Below are 15877 nucleotides of genomic sequence, written 5' to 3' on the forward strand. Positions count from 1 at the left end.
GTGGACGTCACATACCAAAATGGCCCACAAACCAGACTCAAATACACAATTTCTGACAGGCGAAATGGGTCGAGTCCATCAAACATTTTTTATTTATTTAACTTTATTGATCATATTCTTTACTTCAGTAGTTTACTCTTTGAGTTTCAACAGAAATTTTAGCTGTCGACAAATTTCCGAGTAGCCCGTAAACGCGTCACGCTGTTCATCCGGGTCGCGGCAAGGTTTCCGCTCGTTTACGGATAGCTTCACTGTGTTGCAAAAATAAAAACAAAACTTCATATTTAATCGGGTTGTGTCGCGGTTTTGTTAAATACATTAACATTATTTATCATAACCTGGCCAATTTAACCTAAGCACGGGGGGAAATATGCAAAGTAACATAGCTTTTAGCTTACGTATTACTGCTTTTTGAGTTTAACCATCGTTAGCTAAATCTTTTAGCGCTTAGCTGCCTGTGTTAGCATGCAGTGAAAATACCAAAACAAAACATACACAATCTCAAGAAGAACCAGAGAAGGTAAGTACAACATAATTCCCTTCACTAAATACAGTATAGGTCTTGTAACGTGAACATTTACTTGTAAAACGTAGTCATTGTTGCATAGCTTACGTACCATCGGTTTAGCTGTGTACCTGATAGAGTTTGAGGAGGTTTGATAGCGTGTTTACAATGTCATTACTCTTATTGCAGGATGTCTGATTCAGACAGCGATGAAGACCAGGACCGACCCTTTTCCCTCACTGGCTTTCTGTTTGGAAACATCAATGAAGATGGGCAGTTAGAGGGAGACAGTGTTCTGGACAATGTGAGCCTTTTCAAGACTTCTTGTTACAATATTATATATACTCTGTGTGTGAGTATTTTTTCCAGTTTTTAGGGAATATTTGTCTCTGATTTGCTTATGGTCATGCTCCAGGAGTCCAAGAAGCATCTTGCTGGTTTGGGGACTTTGGGTCTGGGCTCTCTCATCACCGAGATCACGGCCAATGAGAGCGAGAATAAGGAGGAAAACAGAGAATCTGTAAGCGTGGATTCAGAGGGTGAGTATGTATGATGGTAGCGCTTGGCAAGACTATGACAGCAACCACATGTGGTATATTTACCATATATTTTTGTATCTCCTATTGCAGGTTGGGTGAAAAGCACAGATGATGCAGTGGACTACTCTGACATCAGTGAGGTTGCTGAGGATGAGACTAAAAAGTACCACCAGGCGATGGGGTCTTTGCAGCCCAGCAGGAAAACAGGTGACTCCTAATTTAGGATTTAGGATTGTGTTTCAGCAGACATTCTGCTCTGACATGTCATTTTTTGGCATTAAAAACCAAATTTCCGGTTGTACGATACCCTTGTTGTTTGTTTTCTTAACCTTATCTTTTACTTTCTATTTTTTGGTGTGTAACCGCGTCTTTAATCTCCTTCCTCCTAGATGATGAGGATGATTATGATGCCGACTGTGAGGATATTGACTCAAAGCTTATGCCTCCTCCACCACCACCTAGTCTTCTTACTTCAGCTAAGAAAGAAGAATCGCCCACCGGTACAAATGGTAAAAAGAAATTGTAAAATATATTTTTAAAGGCTGCCTGTTAAAAAAAAAAACAAACAAAAAACCTGTGCTTGTCTTTCACCTATTGAACACTGGATTACTACTTTACTCCGGCTTCAATTTTCCTCTGTATTGGCAGTTGGGGAAGAGGGCGATGGCATCATCTTGCCCTCCATTATTGCACCGTCTTCCGCTGCCGATAAGGTAGACTTCAGCAGCTCCTCAGACTCTGAGTCGGAGACGGAGCGGCCCTGCCAGGGTTTGGGAGTTCTAGGGCCTCCGGACAGACTCACCCTTCCTCTTGCGGGCATCATGCAGAAGGATGCTGCCAAGGCGTTACCGAGTGTCACACAACTCTTTCCAGAGTTTAAGCCTGGCAAGGTAAATCAGTTTTCAAACATAAAATTAATCTGATGCTGTTTGAGAGTCTTTTTTTTTTTTAAGGTAGATTTAAATGAAACGCATAGTCTTAAGAGTTTTTTTTGTTGTTTTTTTTAATGTCAGGTTCTTAGGTTTTTACGGCTGTTCGGTCCTGGTAAGAACATGCCTTCAGTTTGGAGGAGCGCCCGCAGGAAGAAGAAGCGGAAACACAGAGACCCTCAGCCAGGGACTCCTCCGCCAGAGGAAGATGCCTCAGAATCAAGTCAGGAGAAAAAGTCCGGATGGATTTATGAGTACGCACTCCCTCCACCCCCAGAACACTGTCTCTCTGACGACGAGGTAAAGCTTTCGAGTTACAAGGTCTTGTAGTTTATTCTTAGTTTTTGAGCGCTTTTATGATTTTTGAAGTTATTTTAAGGATGGAAAAAATGTTTTTTTTTTTTTTTATGTTTCAAGAGTTATTTTGAATCTTAAAGGATAAAAACCTGAATTAAAATGTCTAAGTATTATTCTTAACTTCCAGTTGCATCGGTTGTTTTTGATTATAGATAGATGCGCACACATTCAAAAATAAAGAAAGATGCATTTCACTGTGGTTTGTCACTTCTTTCTAAGTGTTTAAAACATGTTTTTCGCATATTTTCTACCCGTTGTTAGATAACCATGATGGCTCCAGTGGAGTCAAAGTTCTCGCAGACGTCCGGAGACGCGGACAAAGAGACAGAGTCTCGACCTAAAGTAGCAGAATGGAGATACGGTCCGGCGCAGCTCTGGTACGACATGCTGGGAGTACCTGAGGACGGAAGCAACTTCAACTACGGGTTCAAACTCAGAGAAGATGAGCCCAGTGAGGCTGAAGAGCAAGATCTGCCCAAAAAAGTAGCAGAACCTCCTGAAGAGGTTTGTTTCCACCGACGAGGATGACATTTACGCGGCTCGTGGTGACTCTCCATTTTACATTTCCTCAGGCTCAGAAGGAAGACGACAGCATGGATGTCGATGATGACGACGGTGGCGACGGAGATAAAGTGAGGCGGGTTCTGGAGAACGAACTGTTCCTAATGGTCACTCAGCTCCAGTGGGAGGACGACATCATCTGGAACGGAGAAGACGTGAAACACAAGGGGACCAAGACTCAGAGGGCCAGCTTGGCAGGATGGCTCCCCTCCAGCATGACCCGGAATGCTAACGCTTATAATGCCCAGCAGGGTGAGAATAGACGCCTGGATGCACAAATAAACCTCGTAATCTTACAAAAAAAGTAGCTTTTTTTTATTTTTGCTGAAAATCTCTCAACACCACGTTCCATGAAAAGGGAATAAAATCATAAACTTTATAATCCTTCAGGTCTGACCCGGAGCAATTCCCAGCTGGTCCCACCGACACCGCCACCTATTCCAAAAGCTTCCTCGATCTCTGCCTCGAAGCGGGAAAAAAGCAGCCACGACAATCAAGGTGTCCTTTTAGTTTCCTCTGCACAGTCATTCTGTCAAGTGCAGTTTCCACGTTAATGTTTATTGTTTATTTCTGCCTCCTTGCAGCCTCTCTAGAAGAAGACTGTTCGTGGTTTTCCATTTTCCCCATTGACAACGAGGAGTTGGTGTACGGCCGCTGGGAAGACAACATCATCTGGGACGACCAGGAGATGGACCGCTTCCTCATGCCGCCGGTTCTCACACTGGATCCCAACGATGAGAATATAATACTAGGTGAATTAGAAACCGTGACCTCACCGATCTCAGCTTCTGCGAAACATGCTTAACTTTGGTTGGATACTTACCGAGCTCCTGTGTCATCTAGAAATCCCCGACGAAAAGGAGGAGGCGACGTCTCATTCGCCGTCAAAGGAGAATAAGAAGGAGACGGCAATCAAGAAGAGTCGGATTCTGTTGGGGAAGACCGGCGTGATTAAAGACGAGCCACAGCAGGTATATCACTCCATCACAGCAGACAGAAATTGTACAACCTAAAATTACCGTATTTGCCACACCACACATTTTGTAATATCAGAACAGATGGGACTATACATATCTATGGTAAAGGTGTCGGATTTAAGGAAAAACACTAGTTACCCCTATAAATGAGCATTAGCTAGGATTTTTCTATGCTGTGTTAACTTGGACCAGCTTGTGGAAGATGACACACTTATACTGAATAAGTTTTGTCACACTTGGTGCGATGTTGCATCAAACTTCCTCATAGTTTTGGGGAATTTTCTGAACCAGATTGGAACAAGTACATGGCTTTCAATGTCTTTTATAAACATCTGGAAAGCATTGAGTTTATTTCCATTTATCTACTTTTTACGCTAACGCCGCTGAGTAAATTCCAGTGTAATAAAGTCAGTAGTTGTAACATGACATTTTTTAATTTTATTTTATTTATTTATCACAGAACATGTCCCAACCTGAAGTTAAAGATCCCTGGAACCTCTCCAACGACGAGTTCTACTATCCCAAACAGCAAGGCCTGAGAGGAACGTTTGGTGGCAACATCATTCAGGTAGCTAACAGAGACCAAACGGGCTTTAGACCGTATGCTGCCAAATCTTTCTTTGTTTCTTTCTTTTTTTTTTTAATGAGTTCTTTCTCTGTCCTCCACAGCACTCTATTCCAGCACTAGAGCTGAGGCAGCCCTTCTTCCCCACTCACATGGGTCCAATGAAGCTTCGGCAGTTCCATCGACCGGCCCTGAAGAAATACTCGTTCGGAGCTTTAGCGCAGCCGGGTCCGCACGCTGTTCAGCCGCTGCTCAAACACATCAAGAAGAAAGCCAAGGTAAAGAAAGCTCACCCACCGCTTAAAACGAAACGTGAATTTATCCTTTTGTTTTGCGTGAAGCTAATTTATTCCAGCTGCTGTGGGACGGCAGGTCTCTGGGACCATTCAGCAGATTAGTGAACACAGATGGAACAGGAATGAATAAAAATACAAAACCAGAGAGAAATTCAGCAGCTCCCCCTCACCGTCTTCTGCAGGGACTTCTACGACGAGGCTGTGTAGTGTTAGCTGTTTTTCCTTTCTCTCTCTTGTTAATAAACGCGACGCATATGCTGTGCGTTTGGGGAACAGATGCGAGAGCAGGAGCGCCAGGCGTCGGGCGGCGGAGACATGTTCTTCATGCGAACGCCGCAGGACTTGACCGGCAAAGACGGGGATCTGATCCTGGCGGAGTACAGCGAGGAATACCCACCTCTCATCATGCAGGTTGGCATGGCGAGCAAGATCAAAAACTACTACAAGAGGGTGAGTAGTGTCTTTGTTTTTCAGCTGTGACTTTATGTCCGTTCGTACCCGGTCGTCGTATAAACGCGTTTGTAAATGGCAACGTTCCTGTGTCCCGCAGAAACCCGGAAAGGATCCGGGAGCGCCTGACTGTAAATACGGAGAGACAGTTTATTGCCATACCTCCCCTTTCCTCGGTTCTCTTCATCCTGGTCAGCTTCTTCAGGTCTGCATCTCCGTGTTTTTGATTATGTATAAACAGTTGGATAAAATCTCTCTGACCTACTGACACACCGCGATTTTTGTCGTTTTCCTTAAAGGCGTTTGAAAACAACCTCTTCCGGGCTCCAATATACCTGCACAAGATGCCGGAGACGGATTTCCTCGTCATACGAACTCGACACGGCTACTACATCAGGGAGCTCGTGGACATTTTCGTCGTCGGTCAGGAGTGCCCGTTGTTTGAGGTTCCAGGTCCAAATTCCAAGCGCGCCAACACTCACATCAGAGACTTCCTGCAGGTCGGTGCATTCGTCTCGCCGCGGCGCATTGACCTCACCTCTTGATGTCGCTGAAGGTTCATCTGTGTTCCCTGCAGGTGTTCATTTACCGCTTGTTCTGGAAGAGCAAAGACCGGCCTCGGAGAATCCGCATGGAGGATATAAAGAAAGCTTTTCCCTCGCACTCGGAGAGCAGCATCAGGAAGCGGCTCAAGCTCTGCGCTGACTTCAAGCGTACAGGTAACACACACACACACACACACACAGAATTTGGGAGGAAAACATTAGACAGTCACACATGGTTTCAACATGTGTTTTTATCTAGTGTTGATCAGAAATGGTAGAGAGAGACGGGGATTTTTATTTTTTTTTTACTTGGCTCACATAAAACTCCAAGTGTCTTGTGTTCGTGTCAGGGATGGACTCAAACTGGTGGGTGCTGAAGCCTGACTTCAGGTTGCCCACAGAAGAAGAAATCAGAGCCATGGTTTCTCCAGAGCAGTGCTGCTCTTACTACAGCATGCTGGTCGCAGAGCAGAGGCTTAAGGTGACGATGGTTACCTCATCTTAGGGAGTGGGGGGGATAAAACAGAACAAAAGTAAATGTGTTCTGTTTAACTTTGTGTTTTCCATCCATTGCAGGATGCTGGATACGGCGAGAAGTCTTTCTTTGCTCCAGAAGAGGAGAACGAAGAGGATTTTCAAATGAAGATCGACGACGAGGTGCTTGACGACGTGAACGCGGTTTTGAGACAAGAGGGAAGCAAAGCGTCGTTTTCACACTAACTCTGTGTCACGGACCGCAGGTGCGGACGGCGCCCTGGAACACAACCAGAGCCTTCATCTCCGCCATGAAGGGGAAGTGTCTGCTGGAGGTCACGGGAGTGGCAGATCCCACCGGCTGTGGAGAAGGCTTCTCGTACGTGAAAGTGCCAAACAAGCCCACTCAACAAAAGGTCCGTTTTGTTAAGTAGATCCCCGTCATCCCGGTATAATTTTTTCCCCAAGTTTTTCTTCCATATATTTGTCTTTGTTTATTTTGTCAGGACGACAAAGAGCCTCAGCCTGTGAAGAAGACGGTGACGGGGACGGACGCTGACCTGAGGAGGCTCTCTCTGAAGAACGCCAAGCAGCTCCTTCGCAAATTTGGCGTGCCAGAGGAAGAGGTAAAAACCAAACTATGTCTGGTTTGTTGGCAGGTATTCACTCAAAACATACAGTTACTCATACAGAGCTGGAACTGCTGAATGCCATGTCCAGCTTTATAGATCCTCTCATCGCGATGCTGCCGCCCTGCTGTTTTCTCTGGGAATGGTGTTTTTTGCTCCATTTTTCGGCAATTCTTTTTGTTGCTCTCGTGTCAGATCAAGAAGCTTTCCCGTTGGGAGGTGATCGACGTGGTGAGGACCATGTCCACGGAGCAGGCACGGTCAGGCGAAGGCCCGATGAGCAAGTTCGCCCGAGGCTCTCGCTTCTCTGTCGCCGAACACCAGGAGCGCTACAAGGAGGAGTGCCAGAGGATCTTTGACTTGCAGAACAAGTGGGGCTTATTCCGTAGCGTCATATTTGTTACCCTGAAATCACCCTGTGCGAGTTTTAAGTTATTTTTTTCTTATTATCTTCACCCCTCGATGGCAGAGTGTTGGAGTCCACGGAGGTGTTGTCCACAGACACAGACAGCAGCTCAGCTGAAGATAGCGACTTTGAGGAGATGGGTAAGAACATCGAGAACATGCTGCAGAACAAAAAGACCAGCTCGCAGCTTTCCCGCGAGAGGGAGGAGCAGGAGAGGAAAGAACTGCAGAGGATGCTGATGGGCGAGGAGAGCGACCGCGACAACAAGGGACGCAAGGAGCGCCGCAAAGGCTTGTGTAAGCAAACGAGCTCTTCGGCGGAACAAGGACAAACGTGCGTCTCTGACCCCTCGTGCGACCGTCCTTCCCTTTACAGCCAGCGCCTTGTCCACCAGCTCCCACAAAGACGACGACACGTCCTCCGTCACCAGCCTGAACTCGTCGGCCACGGGGCGACGACTCAAGATCTACCGCACCTTCAGGGACGAGGACGGCAAAGAGTACGTGCGCTGCGAGACGGTTCGCAAAGCCGCCGTCATCGACGCCTACACCCGGATCAGAACCACCAAGGACGATGAGTTTATGTGAGTTTCGGCTTTCGGTCCCAGAGTTTTAGGTCAGTTTAAGGAGGAGATGGATCCCTCTCACCCTTCATTCTGTCTTTTTTTTTTTTTTGTGGTTTCAGACGAAAGTTTGCCCTCTTCGATGAGCAGCACAGGGAGGAGATGAGGAAGGAGCGCCGGCGTATTCAAGAGCAGCTCAGGAGGCTGAAGAGAAACCAAGAGAAAGACAAGATCAAAGGACCGCCGGAGAAGAAGTCCAAGAAGGTCAAGGAGAGACCAGACCTCAAGGTAAAAGTAAGCTTGCTGATTCAGTTCTATAGACATTTTCTTTCCCTTTTACGAGCTCACTTTGAGTTTATGTAGTTTCAGTTTGCAGCACATACTGATCACGATTATCATCGTGTTCCTCAGTGTTTGCTCCTGTGTCTTTTGTTTTTTGCTTTTCTAGCTGAAGTGCGGCGCGTGTGGAGCCATTGGTCACATGAGGACCAACAAATTCTGCCCGCTGTACTACCAAACCAACGCCCCGCCCTCCAACCCGGTCGCCATGACGGAGGAGCAGGAGGAGGAGCTGGAAAAGACCGTGATCCACAACGACAACGAGGAACTCATCAAGGTGGAGGGCACTAAGATTGTACTGGGCAAGCAGCTCATTGAAAGGTAGCAGATTGTTGTTTATTTCATTTCTAATCTATTCTCATAACATGTGCATGCTTTATGCATTATGTTTTATCCTGTTTGACACACGTGAGCTGCTGCTGCTTCTTTTTAACAGTGCTGATGAGGTGCGCAGGAAGTCTTTGGTGCTCAAGTTTCCCAAACAGCAGCTGCCACCAAAGAAGAAGAGACGCGTTGGCAGTGCGGTCCATTGTGATTACCTCAATGTGAGCACGATTGTCAAACATTCAGCACTGGCCAAAACTATAAAAGAATCAAAACAGTAAATTAAAACAGAAGAATTTAAAGGTTAACACGCAGACAGGAAAGTGATACGCAAAAAGGTTAAAGGGTTAAAAGACCACAAAATACGCAAGTGGAACACAGTGCAAAATGTGATTGAACTCATTTTTATGAACTTTGCTACTAATTGCAGTTTATCTAACCGCTCTTCAGGGCAACAGAGGCTCTATTAGAAACCGAAACTGTAAAGTTTATGAAAAACTGTTGCTCTGCAAACTTTTGACCACGACTCTGTATCCGAGTTAAAAGAAAGGTTTTGGTCAACAATGGTGGAGTTAAAACGTTTTTGCACACTGAGTTGAAGTTGTCAAGTTTAAAGTTCCCTTTAGCTGCAATTCTTTTTGGGTTTTTTTACTTAAAAGTCCAAAAAATGTTCATTTCAAAGTTTTCTACCTGCTCAAGAATAATGTGAATACAATATTTTGATTAAACAGTAAAAAAAGTCATATTTCTGTAAAAAAAAAAAAAGCCATTTTTAAATAGGAATGTCCTGTTATAACATATTATGTCCTGTATTTTTGGAGTTTATCAATTTCTCAATAAAAAATGTTCATTCCTCTCATTCAACAAAAACAGGACGCATGTTTCATACGTTCTTTATTTCACTAGGTTAAATGTACGCACGTATCCTTTTGACATAATCACACGATATTAAAATGAAAGCAAAAAACCTGGTTAGAGAAAAAGACACCGAGTGTAGTACGTATCATTTTCCTTTGAAGCAAATTTTTAATTAGCTGCCTTCAGTTTTCCTGTCGTGGCAGGTTTAAGGTTGTACAGGTTTTGATTTCTTGCTATGAGCCAGACAAAACCATTTGACCCCCTATGTGGATAAATGTTGAAAGTTATGTTTCCTGGTAATAAGGCGCTCTGACGTGTTTTCCTTTTCTTTTCTTTTTTTTCTTGTAACAGAAACCACACAAGGCGATCCACCGCAGACGCACTGACCCCATGGTCACCCTGTCCTCGGTGCTGGAGGGAATCATCAACGACATGCGGGATCACCCCAACGTAAGATCTCAGAAACATGCTCCAGTTTGTGCTTCTTCCTGCCCAGTCTCATCAAAACCACCCCCACCCCTCTCCAAATCTAGACGTACCCTTTCCACACCCCGGTCAACGCCAAGGTGGTCAAGGACTACTACAAGATAATCAGTCGGCCCATGGACCTGCAGACGCTGAGGGAGAACGTGCGGAAGCGGATGTACCCGTCGAGGGAGGAGTTCCGGGAGGCCGTGGAGCTCATCGTCAAGAACAGCGCCACGTACAACGGTGACTTTGGATCCAAAGCTCTCTTCGCGTGCCTTCGAATTTTCCCCATCAGTGTTTTGAGAATGATCTGTGTTTTTTTTTTTTTTCTTCACCCACACCAGGAGCCAAACATCCCATTACACAAGTGGCCCAGTCCATGCTTGACCTGTGTGACGCTAAGCTGAAAGAGGTGAGTTAAAAGAAGCAGTATGTCCTTCTAGTTTTAGTAGTTTCGGTCATAACCGTCGCATTTCTGCCTGCGGCGGCAGAAAGAGGATCGGCTGGTGAGGCTGGAGAAAGCGATCAACCCCCTTCTGGATGACGACGACCAGGTGGCGTTTTCCTTCATCCTGGACAACATTGTGACTCAGAAAATGATGGTGGTTCCCGACGTGAGTCTGCTCCGCCCTTTCTCACTGGAAACAACATGCAGAGTGTTTGATCCGTGATGGGATCGATTCTCGCTCATTCACTCCTCTCCTCTCACACCGTTTCCTTCAACAGTCGTGGCCGTTTCACCATCCTGTCAACAAAAAGTTTGTGCCGGATTACTATAAGGTTATTGTGAATCCTATGGATCTGGAGTCTATCCGGAAGGTGAGACACTAACGAAAAGGCTGTGATTTTTAAAAAGTGTCAACATTATAAAGAAATCAGGCTGAGACTACTAAAATGCTGCCGTCTTTTTTTTTTTTTTTTTTTTTGCTCTGCAGAACATCTCCAAGCATAAATACCAGAATCGGGAAATATTCCTTTCAGATGTCAGCCTCATCCACGCCAACAGCATCAAATACAATGGTGCTTGTTTTGGGGTTTTTTTTGTATGTTTTTTTTTACTTTGTGTGGAACAACATGTAACAGAATGTGCCTTTTGAACAGGTCCAGACAGCCCGTACACCAAGACCGCCCTGGAGATTGTAAATGTGTGCAAAGGGACCTTAGCAGAGGTAAGTTTTATTTGTTATACAGATTATCATTATGTAGAAACCGGGGACAATATCTTTTAGGGATCTTTTTAAAGTAAAACAGTTAAGATTCTTTAAAAGTCTGGATTTTAATGAAAACGTATCGGATCCCCAAACTTTATTCCCTCTGCCAGTGTTCAAGTCTTTTCTGTGCATTCATTTATCCATCAATCCATCCTTTTTTATTTATCCGTCCACCAGTTCTCTTCTGTATTTTCTGGGGGAGGGGTTTGTGACGTAAAAAGAAAAATTTTTGACACATACAATGTGATTGAATTCTGTTTTTTTTTTTTTTTCTTGTCACGCAAGTATCACTTTAGAGGAAATTGAAATGTGATTTTAACTCTGACATTTTTATTTTTTTTTATTTTCTCGAAACGTTTCACACTAGAGGGTAGACGTTTCGCTGAAATAACGTTTCGTTTCTTTTCAGTACGATGAGCACCTGACCCAGCTGGAGAAGGACATCTCCACAGCCAAGGAAGCAGCTCTGGACGCAGCAGACTTGGAGAGCCTGGACCCAATGACGCCCGGGCCGTACACGCCGCAGGTGAGCGCGTCCGCGGCCCGGTCCGGCTGCCGGCATACAGGATAGAAGCGTATGTTGTTGTACACGCAGTAGATTCGTTGCTGCATCGTTCACTGTTATTCCTGCCCCTTTTTTCTGACTTCTTTGCTCTACTAGCGCTCCCCTCCAGATTGTTATGTTGTATTTGCGCAGTCTGGTTTCTTCACCACAGTGTCTCCTTGTTTTTTTCCCCTCCCCCACTTTCCAACGTGTTTCCTGTGCTTCACTCCTGCCTTCATTTCCTTTCTCTTTGTTTGTGTATGCCACTGTGTGTGGTGTTGGCCAGCCTGCTGATCTGTTTGACAGCGTGGCTTCAGGGAGTCTACCCAGAGAGCCCAGCAGCCTTTTCTCTGAGGGACCCCTGTTGGTTGCTCCAGAGAAGAGAGGGGGGCAGGTACGGAGGGAGACACATGCCACCTCTCCTCAGACTTTCCTCAGAGCATTGGGCAATTTATTTTACCTGCTTACCAAAAGAGTTGTCCAGTACAAAGCTTTTTTTATATATATATAATATGCTTTCATTTCAGTAAAAACTGGACTGTTTGTGATTATTTTTGTTTCGTTCTGGCTCTCAGGGACGGCACATGAGGAGACCAGGAGAGGAGGACTCGGACGTGGACATCGAGGGCTTCGAGGAGGAAGATGACGGGAAACCCAAGACTCCTGCTCCTGTAAGAAAGATCAATTACTTATAGGTGAAAACGAAAACATGGGGATTAATCGTGCTGAAAGAAAACTTATTTAGTAGTTGATTAATTGTAAGTGGGGTATAAAAAAAGGCAAATTACTGAAAGGACAACATACTCAGAGGAGTAAAGAAGCCTAAAATGTAATATATATATATATATATATATATATATATATATATATATATATATATATATATAGCACCTTTTGCTATCTAATTATTAATCCAAAAAATAATCACAGATCAGTCCCTACACTGTATTGATAAGTCAATGTTTTTCCAAATTATTTGTCTCTTTGCATCTTTTAATTTATTTCTAATATTGTATAAAAAAATATCTTAAATAAATAAAAAAAAAACGTCAGAATGAGCCAATTTTTTTAATCCAGCTGTCAGATTGATACTCTGAATCAATAGAGTATTCAGTCGCTAACATAATCGTTAGTTCTGTTGTTAGTCACGAAATCTTAATTTTACCTTTCACGCTTTCATTTCCTTGTTTGCTTTCCAGGCAGAGGATGCCGATGGAGATCTGGAGGACGAAGACGACGAAGAGATGTTGCTGCCGCCTCGCAGGCGGCTGCACGACGTCGAGGACGATGACGAGCGAGGACATGTGCGGTCGAACCACCCGGCCCAGTCCAGTGTGCTGTACCAGGACCTGCTCATGTCCGACGTGGAGGATGACGCCAGCGACGAAGAAGGGGACAACCCGTTCTCTGGTGAGGTCATCGGAAACAACATCAAAATACTTGAACTGGACTGGATTTTAAGGAGCATCCAGAATGTATATATTTGTAGTTGTCCTCCTACTAAGCATTTGAGTACTTTTGCAAGGCTCTGGATTTTAACTCTTCCCACGGCTTAAATCCATTGCCTTTCAACAGCTGCATCTTAAATTTAGGATTTCACTTGTGACCTTAAAGCATCTCTTCCTGTGTGTTGATGTATTGCGTTTCTCTTCCTGTGTGTTGATGCGTTGCGTTTCTCTTCCTGTGTGTTGATGTGTTGCGCTTCCCTTCCTGTGTGTTGATGTGTTGCGTTTCTCTTCCTGTGTGTTGATGTGTTGCGTTTCCCTTCCTGTGTGTTGATGCATTGCGTTTCTCTTCCTGTGTGTTGATGTGTTGCGTTTCTCTTCCTGTGTGTTGATGTGTTGCGTTTCTCTTCCTGTGTGTTGATGTGTTGCGCTTCCCTTCCTGTGTGTTGATGTGTTGCGTTTCCCTTCCTGTGTGTTGATGCATTGCGTTTCTCTTCCTGTGTGTTGATGTGTTGCGTTTCTCTTCCTGTGTGTTGATGTGTTGCGTTTCTCTTCCTGTGTGTTGATGTGTTGCGCTTCCCTTCCTGTGTGTTGATGCATTGCGTTTCTCTTCCTGTGTGTTGATGTGTTGCGCTTCCCTTCCTGTGTGTTGATGTGTTGCGTTTCCCTTCCTGTGTGTTGATGCGTTGCGTTTCTCTTCCTGTGTGTTGATGTGTTGCGTTTCTCTTCCTGTGTGTTGATGTGTTGTGTTTCTCTTCCTGTGTGTTGATGTGTTGCGTTTCTCTTCCTGTGTGGTGATGTGTTGCGTTTCTCTTCCTGTGTGTTGATGTGTTGTGTTTCTCTTCCTGTGTGTTGATGTGTTGTGTTTCTCTTCCTGTGTGTTGATGTGTTGTGTTTCTCTTCCTGTGTGTTGATGTGTTGCGTTTCTCTTCCTGTGTGTTGATGCGTTGCGTTTCCCTTCCTGTGTGTTGATGTGTTGCGTTTCCCTTCCTGTGTGTTGATGCGTTGCGTTTCCCTTCCTGTGTGTTGATGCGTTGCGTTTCCCTTCCTGTGTGTTGATGCGTTGCGTTTCCCTTCCTGTGTGTTGATGCGTTGCGTTTCCCTTCCTGTGTGTTGATGTGTTGCGCTTCCCTTCCTGTGTGTTGATGCGTTGCGTTTCCCTTCCTGTGTGTTGATGCGTTGCGTTTCCCTTCCTGTGTGTTGATGTGTTGCGCTTCCCTTCCTGTGTGTTGATGTGTTGCGCTTCCCTTCCTGTGTGTTGATGTGTTGCGCTTCCCTTCCTGTGTGTTGATGTGTTGCGCTTCCCTTCCTGTGTGTTGATGTGTTGCGTTTCCCTTCCTGTGTGTTGATGTGTTGCGCTTCCCTTCCTGTGTGTTGATGTGTTGCGCTTCCCTTCCTGTGTGTTGATGTGTTGCGCTTCCCTTCCTGTGTGTTGATGCGTTGCGTTTCCCTTCCTGTGTGTTGATGCGTTGCGTTTCTCTTCCTGTGTGTTGATGTGTTGCGTTTCCCTTCCTGTGTGTTGATGCGTTGCGTTTCCCTGCAGGCATTCAGCTGTCAGAGAGCGGCAGCGACTCTGAGAGGGAGGTGGACATCCGACCCGCGCCTCCGCGGAGAGCTCAGGATACGGCCCGCATGGGCATGGAGCAGGATGAGAGCATGATGTCGTATGAAGGGGTTGGTAATGAGCACATGGAAGACAGCAACATCAGGTAGAACAATAACTAGATGTCTTTTCTCACATTTCTCACTTTTGAAAGCTTAACATCCATTAAAGTCATTTTAAAATGTTTGCGTTTTTCTCTCCCCCGTCGTTTCTCTCAGCTACGGCAGCTACGAGGAGACGGAGAGTCGCAGCCAGATGCAGCCGTCCAGCATGGGAAACGGCGAAGAGTACGGCGTCAGCGAGGAAGAGGAGGAAGACGAGGAAGATGAGGCTCGGCGAAGAGGCCCGGCTGTCCTGTCCCAAGTCCAGCTCAGCGAAGACGAAGACAGCGAGGAGTTCCGATCCATCGGAGGAGACAGTGACATGGACTCTGATAATTAGCCGGATTTCATTTTCCTGACTGGACTTGATCAACTTCAGCACTGTTGGAATTCCAGTTTCAAAACAGAGAAATCAGATTTCTCAGGTAAATACTGTATGTACAAACATTTTGTAAATGGTGATCGCCGCTACTGTGGAACCTTTAGAGAGCAGAGCATTGTAAATTATAGCTTGTTCCTTTTTATATAAACTGAATAATATCCAACATGGTGGATTCCAACATGGAGGTCTGAGCTCGCTTGTTTCTTTTTTTTACTGTTTTAACTGAATTTAGTATGCAATAATTGTTGGCTGTTTCTTGGCTACCATCAAAGTAAAATAAAACTGAAGAACTATAAAAATGCAGTCAAAAATAAAACTCCAGTTACAAGTTTGTTTGATAAAATATTTTTTGCAGAAAAGTTCAGGTATTCAATTATTTTAAAACAAGGAAAAAGGTTGGATATATATGAAAAACAAACTAAAACTACAAATTATTATTATTATTATTTTGTTTGTTTGTTTTTATGGGGACTCTAAAGAATACTTTTCAGTTCTTTTTAAATGTATGTTTTGTCCAGCTGAAGTAAGTGTGTCGTTTGGAGATCATTTGTAGAAAATAGTAGATTCTCCAATTCAGGCTTTGAACAGCAGATGGCGCTTTCAAGAACAAGTCAAATGTGATCCTTACTACTTGTCTCTCCACTGAAATAGAAGAAGTCAAAGGTACAGACTGGTAGAAATGTTATGAATAAAAGTGAGTGAACAAGCTTGAAATGAGAAAAAGACTAAATCTGAAGGACATCCTCTTTAAATGCTAACCTGCTCTTGGCCTCTGTTTCCGGCTGCTGACACTTCGTTTCACACGTT

At 44.7% G+C, this 15877-nt stretch overlaps 1 protein-coding gene across 4 annotated transcripts; it reads left to right on the forward strand.

The window, feature by feature from the left end:
• The first annotated feature begins 189 nt into the window (after positions 1-189).
• taf1 (TAF1 RNA polymerase II, TATA box binding protein (TBP)-associated factor) lies at positions 190-15401 on the forward strand. Of its 4 annotated transcripts, none has more exons than XM_014994375.2 (41): positions 190-520; positions 695-809; positions 921-1044; positions 1135-1251; positions 1434-1553; positions 1693-1934; positions 2058-2273; positions 2592-2834; positions 2903-3143; positions 3282-3389; positions 3476-3643; positions 3735-3862; positions 4329-4436; positions 4538-4711; positions 5006-5179; positions 5280-5384; positions 5479-5679; positions 5757-5898; positions 6075-6205; positions 6301-6381; positions 6465-6614; positions 6705-6824; positions 7023-7198; positions 7297-7529; positions 7609-7816; positions 7918-8089; positions 8244-8455; positions 8571-8679; positions 9668-9766; positions 9850-10027; positions 10129-10196; positions 10276-10398; positions 10511-10603; positions 10720-10804; positions 10886-10953; positions 11405-11521; positions 11826-11933; positions 12115-12210; positions 12739-12949; positions 14528-14693; positions 14806-15401. In XM_014994375.2, exons 2-41 carry the CDS (start codon positions 696-698, stop codon positions 15026-15028), a joined length of 5952 nt encoding a protein of 1983 aa, XP_014849861.2. In that variant the 5' UTR covers positions 190-520; position 695; the 3' UTR covers positions 15029-15401. The 4 variants fall into 4 exon arrangements, with proteins under 4 accessions (XP_014849861.2, XP_014849862.2, XP_014849863.2 ...); XM_014994376.2 differs by having other exon boundaries at positions 7918-8083; XM_014994377.2 differs by lacking the exon at positions 11826-11933.
• The last annotated feature ends 476 nt before the right edge of the window (positions 15402-15877 follow it).

This window comes from Poecilia mexicana, unplaced genomic scaffold, assembly GCF_051168715.1.
Source record: "Poecilia mexicana isolate PSO_F unplaced genomic scaffold, ASM5116871v1 scaffold_14, whole genome shotgun sequence".
NCBI classification, from domain to species: domain Eukaryota; kingdom Metazoa; phylum Chordata; class Actinopteri; order Cyprinodontiformes; family Poeciliidae; genus Poecilia; species Poecilia mexicana.

Coding starts and splice junctions, on each gene's coding strand:
- taf1 (XM_014994375.2), top strand. CDS start 696: ATGTCTGATTCAGACAGCGATGAAGACCAGGACCGACCCTTTTCCCTC. Junction 5,899..6,074: donor CGCTGACTTCAAGCGTACAG/GTAACACACACA, acceptor TGTTCGTGTCAG/GGATGGACTCAAACTGGTGG. Junction 8,090..8,243: donor GACCAGACCTCAAGGTAAAA/GTAAGCTTGCTG, acceptor TTGCTTTTCTAG/CTGAAGTGCGGCGCGTGTGG.